The 22,500-nt window shown below is 39.9% G+C and overlaps 4 protein-coding genes across 5 annotated transcripts in view; 3 read left to right on the top strand and 1 right to left on the bottom strand.

The window, feature by feature from the left end:
* Nucleotides 1–16,537, top strand: part of LOC140946664 (uncharacterized) — an 18,556-nt gene extending 2,019 nt beyond the window's left edge. The window contains exons 2-7 of the mRNA XM_073395772.1: nucleotides 1,414–1,826; nucleotides 3,442–4,130; nucleotides 7,115–7,364; nucleotides 12,362–13,154; nucleotides 14,453–14,694; nucleotides 16,256–16,537. Of these exons, the coding sequence (XP_073251873.1) occupies nucleotides 1,414–1,826; nucleotides 3,442–4,130; nucleotides 7,115–7,364; nucleotides 12,362–13,154; nucleotides 14,453–14,694; nucleotides 16,256–16,537 (2,669 nt within the window). The remainder of the gene's footprint in view (nucleotides 1–1,413; nucleotides 1,827–3,441; nucleotides 4,131–7,114; nucleotides 7,365–12,361; nucleotides 13,155–14,452; nucleotides 14,695–16,255) is intronic.
* LOC140945455 (uncharacterized) overlaps nucleotides 1–20,488 on the top strand; it is a 105,747-nt gene extending 85,259 nt beyond the window's left edge. The window contains exons 5-7 of the mRNA XM_073394478.1: nucleotides 16,879–17,532; nucleotides 18,276–18,467; nucleotides 19,784–20,488. Of these exons, the coding sequence (XP_073250579.1) occupies nucleotides 16,879–17,532; nucleotides 18,276–18,467; nucleotides 19,784–19,788 (851 nt within the window). The 3' untranslated portion in view covers nucleotides 19,789–20,488. The remainder of the gene's footprint in view (nucleotides 1–16,878; nucleotides 17,533–18,275; nucleotides 18,468–19,783) is intronic.
* Nucleotides 1–22,500, top strand: part of LOC140946141 (uncharacterized) — a 106,540-nt gene that overhangs the window by 74,427 nt on the left and 9,613 nt on the right. The gene's annotated exons all lie outside the window — the stretch shown is intronic.
* Nucleotides 8,826–10,680, bottom strand: LOC140946122 (uncharacterized). The gene has a single exon (XM_073395199.1). The coding sequence runs from the start codon at nucleotides 10,653–10,655 to the stop codon at nucleotides 8,856–8,858; it is 1,800 nt and encodes a 599-aa protein (XP_073251300.1). The 5' UTR covers nucleotides 10,656–10,680; the 3' UTR covers nucleotides 8,826–8,855.

Raw genomic sequence — 22,500 nt, forward strand, 5'->3', positions numbered from 1 at the left:
AGTACTTAACCCTAATCAGTATTGTTAGTGCTTAACCCGTATCAGTATTTTCAGTACTTAACCCTAATCAGTAAAGGCAGTGCTTAATCCTAATCAGTAAAGGCAGTACTTAACCCTAATCAGTAAAGGCAGTGCTTAACCCTAATCAGTAAAGGCAGTACTTAACCCTAATCAGTAAAGGCAGTGCTTAACCCTAATCAGTAAAGGCAGTGCTTAATCCTAATCAGTAAAGGCAGTACTTAACCCTAATCAGTAAAGGCAGTGCTTAACCCTAATCAGTAAAGGCAGTACTTAACCCTAATCAGTATTGTTAGTGCTTAACCCGTATCAGTATTTTCAGTACTTAACCCTAATCAGTATTGTTAGTGCTTAACCCGTATCAGTATTTTCAGTACTTAACCCTAATCAGTATTGTTAGTGCTTAACCCGTATCAGTATTTTCAGTACTTAACCCTAATCAGTATTGTTAGTGCTTAACCCGTATCAGTATTTTCAGTACTTAACCCTAATCAGTATTGTTAGTGCTTAACCCGTATCAGTATTTTCAGTACTTAACCCTAATCAGTATTGTTAGTGCTTAACCCGTATCAGTATTTTCAGTACTTAACCCTAATCAGTATTGTTAGTGCTTAACCCGTATCAGTATTTTCAGTACTTAACCCTAATCAGTATTGTTAGTGCTTAACCCGTATCAGTATTTTCAGTACTTAACCCTAATCAGTATTGTTAGTGCTTAACCCGTATCAGTATTTTCAGTACTTAACCCTAATCAGTATTGTTAGTGCTTAACCCGTATCAGTATTTTCAGTACTTAACCCTAATCAGTATTGTTAGTGCTTAACCCGTATCAGTATTTTCAGTACTTAACCCTAATCAGTATTGTTAGTGCTTAACCCGTATCAGTATTTTCAGTACTTAACCTTAATCAGTATTGTTAGTGCTTAACTCTAATAACTATTGTCAGGGTTCACTCATTTGTATGAAATTACTTTGTGTAGGCATCACAAGGTATCCAAGGGCGGTTTGAGATATGGAAACAAGTTAGTATACACTGGGGCCATTTCCGAGTTGCTCCAATCGTCTGTTTCAAAGCGAGGCTAAGCGCGAAGCGTGAAATTCATTATCACAAGAAACGTTTCGCTCTTAGCCTAGGTTTGAAAGTGAGGGTTTTGGAACTCGGAAGTGGCAGATTCTAGATCTTTTGAGTTGATTTTTCATGCAGTTTATTGCTAAGGTGCAACTTCTAGTATAATTCCAGCCTTAAAAAATAGCTTTGCTCACTAATCCTTTTATGTGATTAAATTAATTCCCTTGAATTTTCCTTAATATTTTCTTGCAATAATGTAGCCAAAAATATAGAAACTTTTTTCTTTGTTGAGTGATAACTGCAGTACAAATGTTTTATATATCTAGTTCCGAAAGAGGTCATAGCACGAGGTCCAAGAGCAAAGCTTGCTTATGAAAATGCTTTAAAAACTGGAAAAGTAAAGGTTTACCGAGCACGAATCATGCTGATAGGTCAAGATCGTGCAGGGAAGACAAGTTTGAAGAAGTCCTTCTTAGGTCTGCCTTTTGACCCTGGGGAAGAAAGTACTGACGGAATTGAAGTTGATCCCTCGAAATTCGAAGTGGACATCGATCAAGTGAAGAACTGGAAACGCACCGATGAAAAGCTAGGAGTGCCTCAATTTGCTTCGGATCTTGCAAAGATGGTAGCTATGGAACTCCAAGAAATTAACGACGAAGCTGAAGAAGGAGGAAATGTGGCAAAAAATGACGAAGAAAATGAATTGGAAGAAATGCTAAGAGATGTAAGTCTATTTGAGGTAAGCCCATGAAGAAAAAAACAGGTCAGGGTCCCGCGGAGTTCGTGGAGGCCATAAAACCGTGTGGGCGCAACTTACAATCTCAAATGGCACGCCCATTGCACTTTAAAAACGAAATCGGTTTTGAAAACAGAACAGTTCCGACGACAAATCTGAGCAGCGGCTACATAAAAAGAAAGCGTCGGGGGTCGGTAGAGTTCTCTCTCATTCCTTTCTTTTTTCTGTTGTTATGAGAGGCCTCTGCTAGCTGGAAAGTGTAAGATTTTGGGCCCAAGTAGCTCTTTCTAAATTGTTTAGTTTAAGGTCGCGGGTCTCATTGTTATGCATTTATTTAAAGCGTACGCACGAAGTACAACGACTGATATCGCCTTTTTTTACGAGATATTCATAAATAGATAAAAGATAAGCGCATAATTTAAAGCCTTCACGTGCACGTGTGGCACGGATACTACGAACCAAATGTTTAAAGCTATTTCGAGAAAGGTTGTCGGAAAAATGTGCACGCGACAATCCCGAAAGGTAATATGGGATATGATCAACACGCTGTTCCTGACAATGTAGCTGTCGAAACTCTATTGCTGCTTTCCTTTAGCACTCGCAAACATACGTCCATGGCCTCTCGTGCCATTCTTTTAAATTTCTTTGAAGAACAGTGAACTCAAAACCATCCACAATACCTTTCGGGATTGTTGCGTGCACTTTTGCCGACAACCTTTCTCGAAATAGCTGTATATTCAAAAGTAACAAACGGGCTCTGAATGGTAGTTAACCTTGTTTCAGTGATTTTTAAATCAATAAAACTAAGGAACTCTTTCGAAATTTCAACCAAATTCAATACCAAAATAAATTCTTTATACTTTTTTTTTCGCCTCAGAAGTCCTTGAAAACATTGCAGCTTATTATAAACAAAATTAAAGCTTGGAACTCGTGCTTTAGGCGGGACACATTCGGTAGTATCAAAATTTGACTTTCCGACAATTTTGTGTCCAAGAATTCAACACAGATACAAGGGGTAAACTTGGGGTAAACTTAGGTACAAGATACAAGGGGTAAACTTGGTAGACTACAGTGTGTCATGTATAAAGCGGAATTCTAAACGAGCGCTCTAATAAAAAGATATAAGGCGTTAATTTCAGGGATGACAGTTTTTGCTTATTTTTTTGTGGCCTAGAAATCACTCAGGCAAGTGATTTTTAACCTACTTTTTAATACGTTCGGTGTGATTTACTTCTGTATTTTTTTTCTTGAGACTTTCCAAAACGTAAATTGGCGGAAAAGTGTTTAGATCTGGTGCCCTCTACGATTACGGCTGCATGGCTTTCTCTTCCGCATAAGCTCCCGCTGGTTATTACCAAGAGAGAATAGATCTTAGCTCATTCTCTCTTAGTATTACATTAAAAATTACAACAATTAAAAAAAACCTCTATACGAAACAAAGAGGCCTCTGCGGAGGAGAGAGGCTGCATGAGGAGAGGTTGATGCCGTAGTTTTTTTTTAACTGGAAAAATTTTCGGGTGTTTTGCATAGGTGGTCGCCTATGGAGGACGATCGCATAGAGATTTTTTGCTGTATGTTTTTGAAGTAGTAGCATTTTAACCTCGTAAAATCGTTTTAGGGTACATTTGGTAAAGCCGTTGAAAAGGAGGCAGATACAGCCGTCCCAGCTGACGTAAAAATCGACCCCAGTTTGCCTCCAGCGGAATTTACAGATCATCTTGTTCAACTTTTGGGAAGCTTGAACCTTGAAAGTGATACAGCAACAGTGGAACATCATATGACCCTTGATTTGTGGGACTTTGCTGGTCAACATCTTTACTATGCATCTTACCCAGTTTTTTTATCCACTCGAGCAGTTTATATGCTTGTGTACGATCTCAGCAAAGGATCAAAGGAAACCGCTCAGCCTTGTTTCAAACAAGGAATTCGGAAAATTCTTCTCAGTAATCCAAATAAGGAAACAAATTTAGAAAACTTGTTGTCGTGGCTGGTCTCTTTAAACACTATGTGCTCGCTAAAACCGGAAGTGAATGACAAGAAAACCAAAGTGGAGAACCTGCCTTACTGTCGCCCTCCAGTAATCATCGTAGGAACACATGCAGATAAGCCATATCAAGACATCAAGGAGGTTGAATTGCAGATTCAGCAGGAACTTTCTGGAAAGGATTACGAACGTCACGTGATTCGTCCTTTCTTCTCTGTCGATAATACTCAAGGTTCAGCTGATCAGGGAGTTGCCGCACTTCAGAAAAGAATGATTGAAGTTTTGAAGCAAGAACCATACATGGGAGAAGAGGTACCAATTCGGTAAGTTATTTAGTTAAGAAAAACACTTTCACCCTATTTTAATGTTTGTCTCATGATTTAGGCACCTCGACGTTATGACTGTTTACTGCTTGTCTGCTTCAGGTGATAAGGTCGAATGATTAGCCAGTACTTTTTCTGCCACAATGTTCTTTTCTATTTAAGTAAAGTCCTGTTGGCGGATTTGCCATCCTCATTTGGTGTTTCCTTACCGTGAACATCCACGCATCCACTATCCCTGTTGAAGTTATTAGGGTGAAGCCTTATAATGTAGATAGTTTCAGAGTTTCCATTGCCCTACGGGAGTACAATACCAGCGAGTCTCTATAGATCATCTTTACCTTGTTCCAAAGCAGTCGATCCGGCTTAACAAGGCGGCGCGAACCGAACGATTTCCCGTGAGTGCGGCAAAATTTTCATCGGGGAAAAAGGGAAATCTTTGCAGGAGAAAGTAGATGCTCACCGAACCGGCTGTTTTCCCCTTTACAACGATATAAAAATTTATTGCCCCTGCAGGGATATCACCCAGAAGGCCAAATCCGAGGAGGCACTCTAGTAGCTTGCGCGTATATTAAGGAAAGTACTTACAGTTGAAATATACAGTCCGTATGCCAGAAAAAACCTCGATTTGCTTAAACAGGGGTCGCGAGGAATCGCTGGGTAATGATGACGTTTTCTATTGTTCGCGCCCGCAAGTAAGATATGGTTAGGATGACGTAAAACAGAAAATCCCGAAGTGACGCTATAATTGGTAAATTTTGTGTCATTTATTGTACGGTCATACTTCGATAATCTTTTGCGTTACGCGTTATCGGTGATCTGACATTCTGGGAGCAGCTGTTTTGAAAGTTATGGACCAAAAGACGCTCGTTAAGAGCAGATGAAGTTATAAGGTGCGTATAATTGTGTTTAGTATATACTAAAACAGTGGATAGTGTTTTTCGCGCGCTCTTATTGGCTACTCAATCAGTGAATATCCTGCACTATTCACTGATTCACCTCCAGTTCCTCCGAGCGAGCAACGCCAAACTCGCTTAAGTTGCGAGCAAAATGCCTTCCCAGTTTGCTGCCGTAAACAAACAAAGAAATTTCACGACTAATCAAGCAAGCTGTTTCCGAAATACACGAAGAAGGTGACGAAGTTCGGATTGGAAGTTTTAACAGGTAAAGCTTTGTCTTTTTGGCACGAATTTATCGATAAAACCGGTGAAAAAGTTTTTGTTTACAAATGCAAATTAAGTTTAAGTCTTGCTTACTTTATTTAGTTGAGTTGTTCATAAATAAGCTTAAAACTATATTTAATAATCTTTTTTTATAAAATGATTTTAAATACAAAAAGAATTCACAACTCCTTTTGAAGAAATTTCCCCGCAAGAGCTAAACAAATGCCTTCAAAAGTTTTAATTGTCGGCAAAAAAAAGCGACGGCCGCGGCCGCCCGGTCATTACGCGCCAAAATTGTAATCGTTGGCAACAGTATTTGAGTTAAAAATCGTCATTTTTGTGCTCAATTATCTCACTGTTTTAGTATATACTAAAACAATTATTCACCTCAGTGTCGGTGGTTAGTCATGGATATTTACCGAACTGCTTCGCAGTTCGGTAAATATCCAGGACTAGCCACCTCCACTTCGGTGAATAATTGCTATATATACAAACACTTGAAGAGTTTGCCAGACACGAGTTCACAAATCTTTCACTGGAAACAATTTGCCAGACAATCTTTCTCTCTCTTTGGGGAATAACACTCAGTCCACAAACAAACAAGACGAACAAATCAACTGCTAGCTTATTACGAGCAGAGCGATGGGCGATTACAGAAATTCGCTGCCAATTAAATTGTGTCGACTTATTTCAATCCCTGCTTACAGATGTCCTTCTATAAAGTTTAAATGAAGACACTGCATGGAACCTTGCGTTTTCCTGTTTTTATCTCACCTATTGTATGGAATATTTGTGAAATATCCTTTATGAATCGTTATATTTGAAAGAGCAACAACGCAGAAGATACTATTGACTGATAATATACAGAGCGGGGGCAGCTGTAGTGTCACCCATTACAAGTTAGTTTGGAGTATTGAACCTGGGCCTTTCAACACTAACTTGATTTATGATAGGGTAGTGCCGCTTAGCTTAAAATATACAACATCATGAATGTAAAAATTGGTCATTATCTATTAATTTATCGTGTACAGATGCAGCCAAATGTCCCTCAAAATGATATAATTAAACTCTTTAAAATATTTTTCGGTTTTTCTGTTAAACTGTAAAATTTTTCATGCATCTGCTACTTGGAAGGAACTAATTCGAAAATCACTATGTTTGCTCATTTTCAGGAATATCACAGAAATCGTGAAAAGAAATTAAGAGTTTATAATTTATGCTTTTAGGGGACGCTGTCACAAAATTACAAACGTTTGTATGGATCTTTAACCATGTTTCAAGAGTCATAACTTGATCCCTGTTCAACCTTAGAGCACCAAACTTGGTCAAATAACCAATATCAACATGACCTTTTATATGGCTGGTGTCAGTTTATCGATTATTTTAAATTTGAAACTAGCCCCAGTTCCCTACGCAACTCCGAAATGGCCAATACTGCAAATGTTACCTAGATTGTACACATATATTGAAGATCATACGCGGCTCCTCCTGGTCGAAACTATTGCACACAATTTCTTAAAATAATTATAGTGTCATGATTTCACTAGTAATTCCTCGTTTAAAATCCATAGCGTTGCACATGCAGCGAACATTAGATCTTTTTAAAAAAGCTTGTGGTTAAAGACAAAACTCTTTACCTTTAATGACCAGCGATTGCACGGTGCCGCATTATCGAATTTGCACCGAAAGAGGATCAGGCTCCTATGTTAACTGGTTGAAGTCGTCCATTTGCTTGGATTTTTTACTTTAGTGTTAGAGATCCGTCATTGTTCAGTTATGCTTTAACTTCCCCTTTAAGATCTTGTTATTTTATTTGGCTTTCAGATGGTTTAACTTCGAGAAGGTTGTCAAAGCTTTAATTGCTAAGAAAGTGTATTATTTAAACCTCGAACAACTTCAAGATATTATCCAGAAAGTTTGCTTCATTGAAGACGAGGATGAAGTTGCCACCATGTTAGATTTTTATCATGACCTTGGCATGATTGTCAGGCACCGCAACACAGTTGTGCTTCGAGCTCAATGGCTCATTGAGGTCTTCAGACAACTCATAACCATTCGTTCTTTTAACGAAATGGTAAGTGAAACATATTCAAGTCCACATTTACAGTCTTGTGGAGGATAATGACTACAAGCCCCTCCACAGAAAACAACATCCCACACCGTCATCATCATCATCATCATCATCATCATCATCATCATCATCATCATCATCATCATCATAATAATAATAATAACTATAACAAAATTGTCAAATCTGATTGGCTATCAACTGCCCTGATTTCAGCCTTAATTGGACAGTTTAATAGGACAGTACGCGTCATGCCTAAGTAATTGGACAGTACGCGCCATCACGCGCGCGCTTAAATGGCTTTTTTTCTCTGCTAGCAAAACAAACTTTCGAATTTCTTGTATTTTGATTTAAAAATAGCCTATTATATCACAAATTTTGTTAAAGTTATGATTAATTGGTAACAGAATTTCGTGTCGTCCAATTCGGTCTGTAATCATACTCGTGATTAAACAAATCGGACTCCCGCTACGCGTTCGTCCGATTTTGTTAATCACTCGTATGATTACAGACCGAATTGGACTCCACTCAGTCCTGTTACCATTACTAATAATAATAATAATAATAATAATAATAATAATAATAATAATAATAATAATAATAATAATAATTAGTATAATAATAAAATCTTTATTACAAAACCTCAATTAAATTCCTATTTACAATCAACCTGCTGTTACAAAAAATCTAATTAATTCATCAAAACACTATTCATTTACCAATTCTAAAAAATAGAAGTAACTTAACCTTACATAAAAGCAGAGGAAATAGATATGATTAATAATAAAAGTTCAAAATTCTATGAAATAAAGAATTCCATTATGCAGAGATATTAAGATCGTACAATCGGATTATACTAATGACGGCTAAACCAGTGCCCATAAAAAGCCCTAAGTATAAAAGCATATAGACACGTATTTCAGATATCCGCACTGGCGACATTTATTTTACAGTCTAATGATTGCTCTATCTTGCTACGAAACGGCGTTCGCGAACCTCTGACGCATGCATGTACCGATCTTAAGAGTTCAAACGAGATCTGTGTCCTGAGCCAAGTGATTACAACATGATAAGGCTCGGTGTCTTTCTGAGCTATCTTGTCTGCGAGATGCTTTAAGAACCGCTGACACTCGTTTCCCATTCCGCCATTGGTTCCAAACACTAAAGGCGTAAACGAACCCATTTCTACATCTAACACCCGCTGTTGGTACTTGCGCTTCTTCTCTTCTTCTTGCTCTTTGAATACTTCCGATGTTGGCTTGCTCTGGTAACACTTGCAGTTGACGTGCGTAACTCTAACATCAAAAAATGCCGTAACTCCTCTTGCCCAGAAACCTCCCGCTTTGATGTCCAACCTTGCCTCAGAACTTGTAACAGCGCTCCTCAAATGAAGTCGCTCGTTGTGCAGGGGTTGAAGGCGTAGTTAGATTTCGACATTATTGCAGATCTTGTCGATGAATGTCGTTAACAAGTTCCGTACACCGTCATGTCTCTGCGCTACAACCCCCCCCCCTTTTTACAAGAGAGGGCGTGACTAACGGTGAATTTATCCCCACATATGCAATGACTTGGTAAATCGACTAAGGGCAAGTCATAACGCAAGCGTAGGGAGTCTCTGAACTCTTGCTTGTTGAAGGCTAAACCTTTGTCTGCGAGAGGCATCGCATTCAGCCAAGAACTTGCGCCCTTGTCCCTCGATTGATTAACCAGACGCAGCAGGCCTGGGGAGAGGCTTGAATCAATGCTATCCATTTTCTCTTTGGCACTTGCTCTCTTAAGTGATTGTTGATGCCTCTTTAGCTCCTCCGTAGATCTTTCTCCTGGCACCATGATGGAACTCTGTGAAGTAATAGAATCTACGTGCGCGGTGGTTATTAGTCTCGAGGCAGCAAACTGCTGCGGTGCCTCGGATTTCAGATCAGGAATGCCTAGACCCCCTTGACCCGTTGCTAAGGTAGCAAGTCTGCGCACCTCGTTAGGGAGAGGCTCTGATTGACCGAACAAAGTTGGGAGTAGTAAATCTTCAATCACTTCCTGGATTGGATCGACATAAACTTCAAATGATTCAATCGTGCGCATGAAGTAGGTGAACTTCGACTTGTAGCCTTTTGTGAAAGCAATATACGCCGCATGGGGCTGGCTCTTCGCTATTTCAGAGAGACGTTCGATTTCCTCTTTCCATGCACGAACCTTCTCCTCACAATACTGATCTTTGTATTCTTGCGACGCAATAACTGCTCCAAGATGACGCTGACCTTCAGTCGTTATGTTGACTTCCTCTCCAAACACCCTCTTTGCTTCCTCCGCGAGTTCCCTAGACTTCACAATAAGCCAGCTCTTTGTCCCATTTACAAGGTAACCAAACTTATGACCTTCCTTACTCAATTGCCTGTACCAGTTGTATAACTGCACTATACTCCCTCCTCCAGCTGAGTCGTCTGCAAGCCACACCTGTTTAACCAATGGGCAATGATCCCTCAAATTCTGTATCATTATGGATGTATTAAGTGCGTACCATGGCATCGCTAGCGGATCTCCTTGTGTGGTGCCTTCTCGAGAAAGTATTTCACCTCCCCCACAAATAAACAGTCTAGATGGGCTTCTATATGTGTTAATAACATAGAGCGCCAATTCATTGCACATGATCTGGATATTGTGTAAGGCCGCTGACCTATTCATTTGGTTAAAAGCGTTACTAGAATCAATTAGCAATATTCCATCTGTTCCCTCTTCAACAAACACTTGACGCATTGCATGGATCGCAGCCTCCGCTCCTGCATTATGACCAGCGCAAACTTGTAGGGGACCCGCCGCTTCTTTTATTTCCTCCTTTAAGAAACCGCTGACCGTTTTCCCCACTATTCTCCTTAGTACCTCTCCAACACCAATTGGTCTGATTCCCGGGTTCTTGTCAAGCGGGATAAGCCTGCAGGACGTAAAGGCTTCAAGTAAGGATGGGTGGTACGATTTCCTTAGCAGATTTCTTGTGAACACGGCTAGCTCTTCTCTCAATATTTTGCCCTCGGTCTTGAAATTCTTAGAGCACAGGATTCTCTTATACAGCTCTGCGTCCATTCCAGATGGTCCGGCTGAGCCCTTGGTTTTACTTGCCGAGTTGTAGATCGATTCTTCGTCTATGAGGTCATAAACATTTGGCGGAATATAATCAATTGGGCCATGTAACAAACTCTCCTCTGCGATATCAGCTGCCTGTGGGTGCTTGTCCTGTAGCCCTTGCAGGACATCTGGCGATAGGTCGAGCAGACCGGACGCGCTCTCGTTATCTAGGAGTTTCATTGCAGCTGTCAATTTTCCTTGCAGAACCAGCTTTGAGAAGGCTTTGGATATGTCTTTAACCTTTCTAGGTTTCTTGGAATTCACAAATTTCCCTTGAAAGAACCTCACTTCTTTAAGCAGCAAATCAATGTCCCCTTGTTTCCAGAGTGCTAATCGACGCTCTATTGCTTCAACATGCTCCTTGCTTTTGGAAGTAGCGGATGGTTTTTGCAAAATCAAAGTTGGGAGCACCATGAATGCTTTAAGAGCGACCGAGTTCAAGTCAGAGTCAGAATTAAATTGCTTAACCCAGAAGGTTAATTCTTCAATGAAACTCTTCCCTGCGCGACCCGATGACTTTATTATGACTTTATTATGACTAATAATAATGGAATTTATATAGCACTTTTACATCGCTGTTCTAGGCGCTTTACAATGTAAAAAAGGACATAAGAATATCATTGATCACGAGCTTACATATAACACTACTGTACATATTGGGAAATTTATAGCATGCACATCTTAAAAAGGAAAGAAGACAAAAACGAATATGATGAAACTAAATGTCATATACCTTTTTAAAAAGAAACGATTTCAACTTAGATTTAAAAAGATTAACAACAGAACAAGCTCGAATTTCAAAGGGGAGCTTGTTCCATAGTCGGGAGGCAGCAACGGAAAACGCTCGCTGCCCATAAGTTTTCATGTTAAAATTTGGTTCTTCAAGGCGTAAATGATCCCTTGATGACCGTAATGTCCTTGATTGATGGTAAAATTTTAAAATATCTTCAAGATAACGGGGACCGGAGACATTCAATGTTTTAAAAGTCATAAATTCCCTGCATTGCCATAGCCGCAGAAAAACCGCGGCGCATTCATTTACCTAGATGATGATTATAGACTTTTGATTATCTTAAACCCAAAAGACCAACTTGGCATGGCAGATGCCCCCCGAAAGGATCCAGAGCTTTTAGCTTACAAATTTTCTAGAGTTAAAGGCAATGATTAACTTCATTAGAGTCATTTTAGTGTCGTTTTTTGTTGACATATGTAGTCTTAAAACTGGCTAAATATTAGTGAACCCTAGTCACAACAATTAAATGTGTGCAACGAGCAAAGCGGCAGACAACCCAACCTTTACTTTAATTCATGTGATTTCAGAACCTGACATACGAGTTGGAGCTTACCCTAACGTCAGACGTCTTATTTATGATGTCAACGTCATTAATGTGTTCCACCGAAAAAAGTGTATTTAATTATTTCACGAACAACGAAAAAACAACAAACAAAGGAAAAAAAACCGTACGATATCCCTTTGCCGGCCTGCCTCTTGCACATTTAAAATCTAAATGGTATCTGGTAAAAGGATAACCAGTATTTGTCGTTATCTGCTGAAACTCAATATATTATGTACTAACGTACCAGATGTATTAATAAATGTATGGCCCTGAGCTTTACATTGTCTCTCCAACTATTACGGGACTTGTACTCCAAGTATTCGAAGTGCTCGAAGTTCGAGCCCCCCCCTCTTTGGGAACTTACTTCAACACCAAATCCATACTTGTTTTAATGCTGGGTTATTTCGCCCCATGCAGTACATCTAAATACTCTATTTCTGCCTTTGTAGTAGCACCCAAGAAAAAGATAACAACGCTTAGGTCGTTAATAAGTGTGACGTTTTGTTGATCCTTGATTCCCTGAAGAATTGCCTTCTTCGGTTTTGTCAGGAACCGAGACATTCCCAGTTATGGAAAGAAATGGAGACGACAGGTGCCCTACACATGGAGCTAGTTGATCACGTGTTCTCTAAGTGTTGTCAGCAGCAAGGCCTGATCAAGGAGGATATCCTGAACATGATGGAGCAGTTTGGATTGATCGTCAAGTTTATAACGTCGCCGACAAATGAAATGTACTTTGTACCCTGTCAACTGAAGACACCACCTGAATTCCTTTGTGAAATGGAACTATCACCTTCAGATCCATGTTCACTATACCTTCATTTTAAATGGGGTTTTGTCCCTCACGGTCTTTTTTGCCAGCTCGTGTCACGGTGTGCTGGATGGTATTCTGAGAGCGGTTTCAAGGAAACACCAGATTTTTTCGATGGGGCCGCCCGGTTTTTCATAGGGAAGAATTCCTTTCACCAGTTCATTCTTTTATGCAAGAAAAGATTTATCAAGATCATCTTGACGCAACCAAAGGGAAGTCATCGTGAAAGAAACCGAGCATCGTTCGCTGAAACAAACAAGGTGGCTCTTCTTGTTCGAAAGTTTTTGGAAGAGACATTGCAGACCCTAATACGCGAGCTGTCGTGGTTGAGAAACCTGAAGTGTGACTGGTGCGTCGCATGTCCTGGTTGTCTGCGACATAAGCAGGTTTGTTCTATCCACGAACAGAAGTGGTGTACTCACGAGGACTGTCTGTGCCTTCTGAAAGTAGAGGGGGGGATACCAAGGCACTGTCCAAAAAGACTTGAGATGCCGACGCTGCCTGGACTGGAAAAATGGTTCTCACTAGAAGGTAATAACATTTCTGTGGGGGTGGATAAGTGTCTTATAACAGTACCTAAGTACATTTCAACATACGACTGACAATGTCATGCATGATTCTCCCATAAGAAATTTCATTAATATTTATTACCCTTATCTTGCTCATCACCCTCCAAATCCTCGTTTTTCTTTTAGGGCGGAGTCTTTCAATTCTGAGCAGATTTACAAGTTTACAATTCCGAAGCGAGTTTTGGCATGATTGTTTGGGCTGTAACTTTAAAATCTATTTATAGGGCCATTCAAAGGCCCAAAAGGTCGGAGCTTATCCCGGCTTCCGTAGCATGAAGCATATCTAGGAGCATTGCTACTCCCCCCTGGACGAGATGCTAGTCCATCGCAGGCTTACCCCCCAGCAGTATGAGCAATAGATCCAAAAGAAAGGTGTCTTTTTACACTCCTCCGCTTTCTAAGAGAATGAAGGATACAGGTATCAGTTATTTTTTATTATTTTATTTTTTTAATCAATATTTATCCAGGGGCATCCAATTTAGCAGAGCTAGTTTAAATGGAGCCCTGACACAAAACACACAAAAAAGACATTAAAACATTTAAACCAGACAATTAATTAAGTTACAAAGGCAACATGTACCGCAGGCGTTACCGTTTAAAATGGCGCTTTAGCTTGATTGTAAATTCACTGAGGGTCTCTACATGTCTAATGATTCTTGGAAGGGTGTTGTAGGTCCGAGCACCGTTTATTCTGGAGCTACCTTGGTATTTAGTAGTTTTTTATGTTACAATTATTAATGATGCTTAAATTTTAGCTCTTTAATTGAGAAGTTGGAGGGCTTTAAATCATAGATAAGATAGAGCATATGGCAAAAGACCCTAAAGCAGAGAAACAAGAAAAAAAAACTGTGTTAAGGTCTTGTTCGCTTTGGATTTGTCAGCCACAGAAATGTACAAAACAGAAGCTACCCGGGTAGGGTACTTCCAATAATGGCCTATACGGGAAGGCTCCGCCCTAAGGGGTACCTTTTTTAGGCTTCAGCTATATGCTTTTTATGGCTGTGAAAAAGTCGATAAAGCGTTCTGGTGTTGTCGTTTATTCATATTTTAAAGGACAGTGCATTGAACTAGATATGTGAAAGGGATACCACATGTCAATAGAAGGTATGCGAAAGGAGTACCTTTACTGCCGAAAATGGTATATAAAAGAGTAAGGGTTTGGACCTCAGGACGGAGCCTCCCCGTGTAAAGCTCTGTTGAGTACCCCCCCGGGCTAAGCTATCAAAGATTATAACTGATAGTGTTCTTTTTCATTAACAGCACTACCTGTTCTTCGACAAATTGAACTGGAATCCAAGGAAGGGACTGGCAAAACTGAGTTGTCGGTGAATTTCAGGAAGAACATTACGGAAAAAGGCTTTGTGGTTTCTAACAATCGAGGGGAGGGTCACTGTATGTTTTTTGCACTTTCGGAACAGCTCGGCCTTATAAAAGGAATTGAAATCTCACATAGACAGTTACGGAAAACCGTGGTCCAATATCTCAAGGAAAACCCTGCGCTGGTATGTTAATTGTTGCCAGTAACTTAATCATTCTGCTTTAGCCTAGGTCGAAGACTCAACGGTTATTCAAATTTGCTGATCCTTGGCGAAGATTTAATATCTTTTTGGCTATTGACAGTCTATTCATTACACTTCCTTTCATTTTCTTTGAATTCTGGCATATCATTTGTAAATACCCTAAATTTCTGGAAAAGTTCTTATGAAATTACAAAGTGAGTTTTTTCTCGCTTATATTTTCTAGATACATTGACTATTCGAAATTGAAACTGTAGCCTGCGAGCACGCTTTCTAGTGTAGAGTCTTAAGCGGAGCAAGCCAGAGTCGAACAAGGTCGCGAAAATAGATATTATTCACGATACGGCCTAGGATACCGCCATCTTTGAACGCGCTTTAGGATGGATGGGATAAAAGCAATTTTTACGTGGTATTTCAAGGGGCAAACAAGTGATAAAATTTGCCATACCCCCGGGGGAACTCGACCGGTATTTGGGTATAGTTGAGCCTCTGAAGGTTTGAAACCCTGACTCTGTTTAGGACAATTAAATCCTAAAATACATACCCTGCATGGGAAAATATCCTCAACTTTATTACCTTGTTTAGGGCAAAGGACAAAATGCACGCCGTCTTGTTTTAAAGCCCATTGGCAATTACAAGAGAGCAAATTCATGTTATAGTCATTGCTTTTGTGTACTTGGAGTAGAAACAAATTTCATCAAGCAATTGAAATCAACCGTGGAGGCAAACCCTGTTTATAATTAGGACAGATTCTCTCGAAATTATACACCCTGTTTAGGACAGAGAGGCAAAAGCCATACCCTATCCAATGGCACATCAACGTATGGGCCATATCAGGGATTACAATCCCCGTGGCCAAACCGGGTAATCGCGGTCGAGTTGGTGTATTCTCTCAAAAAGAGACGGTTTTAGCCTTGCAAAATGGAGTTTCGACAACTTTAACATTAGTATTGCCTGCTGCCAGGACATCTATACGGTCGCTACTTCATCCAGGAAAAAAAAAGGCAATAATGACCACTTTCACTCAAAATTTGCCATTATCGTCTTTAAGGAAAACAGTTTTCCTTTTCTGTTGTCTAGAATGAACAAACTCGACCGCGATTTCTTGCATTGTCAGCTTTCGTCGCTTGCTTGCTCCCCTGAGAAACCACGTGACATTGCTGTTGAAAATAATAGCACTTTGACATTCATTGATCAAAATGGCAGACTCAAAAAAACACTTAATTAATATACCTACATTATCATATTTTAGTGACGAGCACAACGTAAAGGTTTTGCTGTAGCTCTGAGAGTCCTTCTTCATTACTTCCTATAGAAATCAATTTTGTCGACGAAAACAAAAGTATGGATAAACTTCCAGTCTCGTTACCTAGATCCCCGATGCGGAAACCAAGGTCTTTGCAACTGGCCTTGCCCGTCTTCTCATGTGAACACAATTTTTATCGCGACACTACTATTTCATTTCATTAAGCGGTAAGCCACCTAAGATTTTAATTAACTACCGCTGTGTTGGCTATTTACTAAGTACGGGATTTTTCTCTCACAGCCAGATGGGACAGAGCTCTTCCATTTCGTTGACGGATATTCATCTTGGGATGCTTACCTCACGAGCATGATGACAGATGGTACATGGGGTGATCACGTGATTCTACACGGTGCAGCAAACTGCTTTGAAACATGCATTCAAGTGGTCAGTAGTCATCACGATGACGTAATAATTTGCCCAGAGTACGATGTTACTGCCAACAACCGACTCGTGCTGGGTCATGTGCACGAGCTTCACTATGTCAGCCTCATTCCACCTAAAGAAGGTACTCAAGGCGTTTGATTTTAGCTACGGTAACAACCATCAACGACAGTCGAAATAAAAGAATGTGTATCGGAAAAACCGATATGGTTAAAAATTTGAGCGAATATTGAATAAAAGTTTCCTCGCTTTTCTTTTGTTTCTTTGCTTCCAGTGTGATATTCTAATCGTTTTGCGGTCATTAAAAAGGTTGCGGTTTGTTCTACCGCTTAGTTTGTTATATCAATATCAATTTTTCCATACAAATGTTTACATTGCAGGGCGTAAGAAGCAATGTTCACACTCAGACCTATTTACTGTTAAATCGTATTTATTGCATTCATAACTCAGACCGTCAATGTAGACTTTTGTTTTCTCCGTAGAAACTGCAAGTTACCAAGCAGAAGTCACTGTTACCCTCCTTGAGAATGAGGACCTTCCTACAAAATCATCGCCTTGGAATGATGGCCTTCTCTTAACTGACATGTTGTTGCTAACGGTGGAGGACTGTGAATTTCTGAGTTGCCTTTCGTGTTTGAATTCCAGTTTCTTTAAAAGCTACAGGAAAGACCTTGGATACGTGTACTTCGGGGATATTGGAGAAGGTGAAATAAAACTAAGAATTGCTGTAATGAAGTGCTGCAGGGGCTCAATCACTGCTGGAGGCTCTGCGGTTTCTGTATTGGCAGCTGTCAGAGGCCTGAGGCCTAAAGCTGTGTTTCTAGTGGGTGTCTGCTATAGCCTAAAATCCAGTAAAGTCAAACTAGGCGACGTGGTTATTTCAGAGAAGTTAATAACCTGTGTTCCATCCAGTGAGCAGTTCGGAGACAAAGTTCCTTTGAAATCCCTTCCTTTAAGGATGATCCCTAATGCTGGAGATGGTTGGAAAGCGCCTTTGAAAGATCCCAAAGCACTTGAAGTGAAAGTACATCGTGGTGATATTCTGAGTGTTCCGGGGGAGATTGATAACAAAGAATGCCGCGAGACACTCATCAAGCGATTTCCACAAGCAGTTGCTATGGAATTAGAAGGGCTAGGTAAGCATACAGTCACACAGATATTACATAGCCTACAGAAAAGTCGTTACCTGAAAAATCAAAGGCGGGATGTTTGGGTTACTTTTTCCCCAATCAGACCAGCCCTCAGGGTCCATTGAGTTACAATAACTGAACCAAGATTCTACCATTGCCCTGTAAACGTCTAACTCTTCAATTGGCTCAGATAATTTTAAAAATGGCGACGTTTTCGTTGGCGAACAACTTCCACTACAACTTCCTCTAAAGACCTTGACACTTCAAAAGGCATTTAGTTAAGTTTTTAATTCATTTTTTTTTCTCTCTTTCCTAAGTAATGTTTTAATTAGCAGCTGCTATCCCATATCAATCTCCATTCAACGCTAACGGAAACTTTTCCTAGTTTAGTTTTAAAATAAATAAATAAATAAATGAATAACACATTGAAGCAAATTAAAAACAAAACCAGCTTTCTGTTAACCACTTGTCTAAATTTGCATGTCTAGCCTCTCCCCATGTAACAGAATCCGGATTCCGGAATCGGGGAAATTTTTGCTTGCGGGAACGCGAATCCTGGGCTTTGGAATCCGAAATCCCACTTACGATAAGGATTAGAATCCGGAATCCAAGTTCCAGTGACAAAGAATCCGGAATCCCGTACCTGGAATCCGGAGTCCGGAGTCCAGGACGTGGAATCCAGAATCCACGACTGTCTTGGATTCCCTTACTAGTCTAATAGGTATTAAAATCATTTCACTCGAATCTAGGTCTACATGCAGCAGCTCACGATTTGGACATTCCATGGATTATAATTAAAGGCATCTCAGACTACAAAGATGGCAGAAAATCCGGTACAGATTGCTGGAAAAATTTCGCGAGTTTAATGGCCGCCTCTCTCACCGTTCATATCCTCAGTGATCCGGAGGTTTTTCGAGGCTGGCCCCACTATACTGAGACAAGTGAGTACGACAACAAACTACCCGCGAATGTCACTTGTTTTTATCCCCTTAATTTTCCGGCGCAAAAGAAACGTTGAATAAATCTGTTTAACTGATTACCTGGTCAAATAAAGAAATAAATAAAACAAAACGGAACAAAAACAAACCAAAAAAAAAAAAGAAAAAGAAAAATTGTTCTATACCTATGACATGGGCCTTGCATGGGTTCTCTCGGAGGATTTACCTTTCAAAAATTGTGAATGGTTGTCACTCAGTCAAACATATTTAAGGTTTTTATTGGCACGTGTCAGCACATACACAGTTATTGTACTCAAAGGTTCAGAGTGAACCATGATAGACACTCGCTCGATTTAAAGAGGTTTTTTTAGTTTGCAGGTCTTTATAGAAAAGTATGGGTTCGAAATTAGGCAGTAGGCAGTTACGAAAATGTAGGATGTTTGGACAATTTTGACGGTGAATGTAGGCTTGACCGGCGGTAAATGCTTTTTAAACGTAAACAAGGATCTTCTTAATAGCAAAGCTAGCCAAACATTAGTATAGCCTGCGTGACAGGCACCGGTTGGTTTATTTTGGTTTCAATGGTTATCAGATGGTTAACGTTTTATGTTATTTGGAAAGAGATATCAGAAAACGATTGCCAATTTGAACGATCCTTCTGACCGCAAGTACATTTTAGGAAGAAGTTGATTAGAGAAAGAAAAAGTGGAAATAGTATTAATCTGGATGAACTGCAGAAAGTAACATGTAAGGTCATAATTTGCTGTGAATCTGGGATCATCAAAAGTTCATGCCATTAATTCGCCCCATGTAAAGGAATCCAAGACAGTCTATGATCCACCCCGTGGATTCTGGATTCCAGGTACTGGTTTCCGTACCATGATTTTTTATCAGTTGAACTTGAACTCCGGATTCCAATCTTATTAGAGTGGAATTCCGGATTCCTTGAGCTGTATTCGAGATTCCAAAGCCCAGGATTCCGGATTCCACAATCAAAAATTTCCTGGATTCCAGAATCCGTATTCCTTTACATGGGACGACATTAATCGCTGCAAACTCTCCTTGAACTGTATTGTCTTCAGTCCTTATGACTAAATCACTCTGTGCTAACTTTTTTTCGTTAAACGTATTCTTGGAGGGTAGAACTTTTCGCATTTTGGTTTTCACTGACGGGTAGTTCTTGTTTTTTTGTAACTGAGTAAAAGTAATAAGAAACCTCGGCATCAAAATAGTTTGTTAGCCTCCTGCAAATAGTACATCCTCCTTTTATATTCTGTCTGGGTAACATCCCCACACCACTAACAACTTTTTTTCAACAGGTTAATACCAGATGCGCATAGATCGGCGTCTTCCTAACCTCCATCAGTCCATCAGTTACAGATTTTTAGTTTGAATTATCCTCTTGTTTCATCCATTAGTTGGCTTGTAAATATTTTATGTCAACAAAAGGTCGGTGTCTATAAAATTTATAAATAGACGTTCTTGGTTGATGATGTTGCTTATTACACTAGAAAGAGTTCAAAGAAAGGCGGCATGTTTTTGCTTCCAGAATTTTAACCGAACAGCTTAGCATTACAGATATACTTAGAGAGCTGGAATGTGATACTTTAGAAATGAGAAGAAAGGAAAACAGATTAACACTAACTTACAAACTGAGTCATAGTCTTGTAGATATTAAAACAGAAAAATTTCTTGTGCCGAGTGGCGAGACCTGGGCATGTAGGATCCATGCCTTTAAATATAGAATACCCAATATTCGGAAGGACGTTTTCAAGTTCTCTTTTTTCCTTAAATCCATTTGTGAATGGAGTTCTTTGCCTTTAGCGATTGTAAATCCTAAGTCACTTGACTGTTTTAAAACAAATTTAGCAAATTATCTTAAATATGAAATGAGACACGACTAGGACGTTGTATTTATTAATATCATTTATTTCGATAAGTTCACGTATTTTATTTAGCTACCTTCCGAGCGTTTTATTTCTTAAAAACAGCAAGTGTAGTGTGATGTCTAATCGACTTTACCGACGTAATAACATGTACATTTATCGGCCGTCTGGACTTACTTGGGCAAACATTCGTAGTTGTTCTGGTTATGCGTCTCAAGTATAATGACGGGCACAAGACGCATTATGCGTTCAGACCAACTACCTTTCGTGGTACGTTGTTGAAGAGGTATTTAGAAGGAAAGTTCGTCCAGACGCACAATGCGTCTTGAACCTGTTTTCATACTTGAGACGCATAACCATGCAGACGAACTACAAATGTTTGCCCAAGTTCGCCTAGACGGATAATGCGTCCTTAGTGTAAAAACGACCAATGTGTTTTTTCAGGATAGTTTATTTTTTTTAAAAAGAATCTATTTAACGAGTTTGACAGATTTCTTCTATTCTCGAATAGCAAGTTTTACTTACCTGGCAGGCACCTTAAGTGGTTTAGTTAGAAATTATTCTTGTTCAATTTATTATTTAGTTGACGAGGACATTTATCAGTATTCTAAGTCCCAAGGTGAACTGTTCGCCTTAGACGTTCCCCACAGCTAGCTGGTTATAAGCCATGGCTGTAAATTAGTTTGTGAACCTCGATTAGCTTTAGACAATTATCCAGAAAGTGTGTTTCATCGAAGAAGAGGATGAAGTTGCCACTATAGCTTGGATTTCTTTAATGACCTTGGCATGATTGTAAAACATCACAACACAGTGGTATACTTGTTCTTTCAAACACGGCATTTAAGCCATGATTCTATTTGGTCTTGCAATTAATGTCCAGTCACTTATTAAAACACGGTTCGGTAGAACTGATAAGTCATAGCATCGCGGCAAATGTTAGGGTCAATAAACTTCACGAGGTCAAGCTATCATTGCGTCTTTTCATCCTGACCAGTAAGTTAAAAACAACAAAATGGGTTGAATTCTAACAGTACATTTGATTAGGGCAATAATGAAACCGATTATGAGCTCTTTGCCTTCTTTACCTGGGCCGAGTTGTTCAAAGCTGGGTTAAGATAACCCAGGGTTAGTGCGAGATTTGAATTCAGATATGAAAGCTTAAAATCATTTCAGTTTGAATTCTTTCTGTCTACAAGTTGATTTTTGAAAACTTTAAAAATAACAGAGAAAATTATCTGAGAAAATGCTTTTAAACACAAGAAAAAGAAACCCGGGTTAAATTTAACCTCGGGTTAAGCGCTAATCGGCCTTCGAACCACTGGGCCCAGCTGAACTACCCTTCCGAAATTCTTTTGCATCTGCTGTAACTAGCTGTTGTTTACCTTAATCTATGCTATGTCGTTTCTTCAATAATCTTGTTAGTACGACCTGGCCAAAACAGAGCACGCTTTTCTTTTTCTGTTTCCTACTTCCTTTGTAATACTCAGGGCTCGTTTGCCACATTCTACGCTTAGATCATGATAGTCACCAACCTCATAATACGAACCTGAAAGAACAACACGTGCGTCTATTTCTCTTTCCCTATTTTTGCTCAATACTCTGTTTGTATCCTCCGACGCACAGATAAGACCTGGCCAGAACATCGCACACTGATGTTTCTCTTTCTGTTTCCCTCATCCCTTGCAATATATAGCTAGTTCCTCTTTGCTGCTTTCTATACTTTTAATGTAGTCCCCAACCTCGTAAAACGACAAGGCTAAAATACGACAAGCCGCTGCTTGCCGTTCCTTATCACCAACCTCCCTAGCAGTACTCAGTCTCAGTACCCCCTCCCTCCACCCCCCCCCCCCCCCCACTTAGCAGACCGGCGCTCTCCCAACTGAGCTAACCAGGCGGCAGTTAAACGCGGCCTAAGTTTTAATCCGGACGGATACTGTATTCCGAAGAGCATGGCCCTCACGCAACTACAATTTTGGACAGAATCAAGGATGAAGCCGCGACGCACCATTTCTGGGGGGAGAGTGGGGTCTAGGTTTTCCATAAATCTGGCTATTCTTGAGATTGCAGTCATCCGGGCCGGAAGTACATTGGGTGACTCCGAGAAGGATACTGTCACGCAACCGGTTCATCGTTTAAACTTGAAAGACAGC

This window comes from Porites lutea, chromosome 8, assembly GCF_958299795.1.
Source record: "Porites lutea chromosome 8, jaPorLute2.1, whole genome shotgun sequence".
NCBI lineage: Eukaryota > Metazoa > Cnidaria > Anthozoa > Scleractinia > Poritidae > Porites > Porites lutea.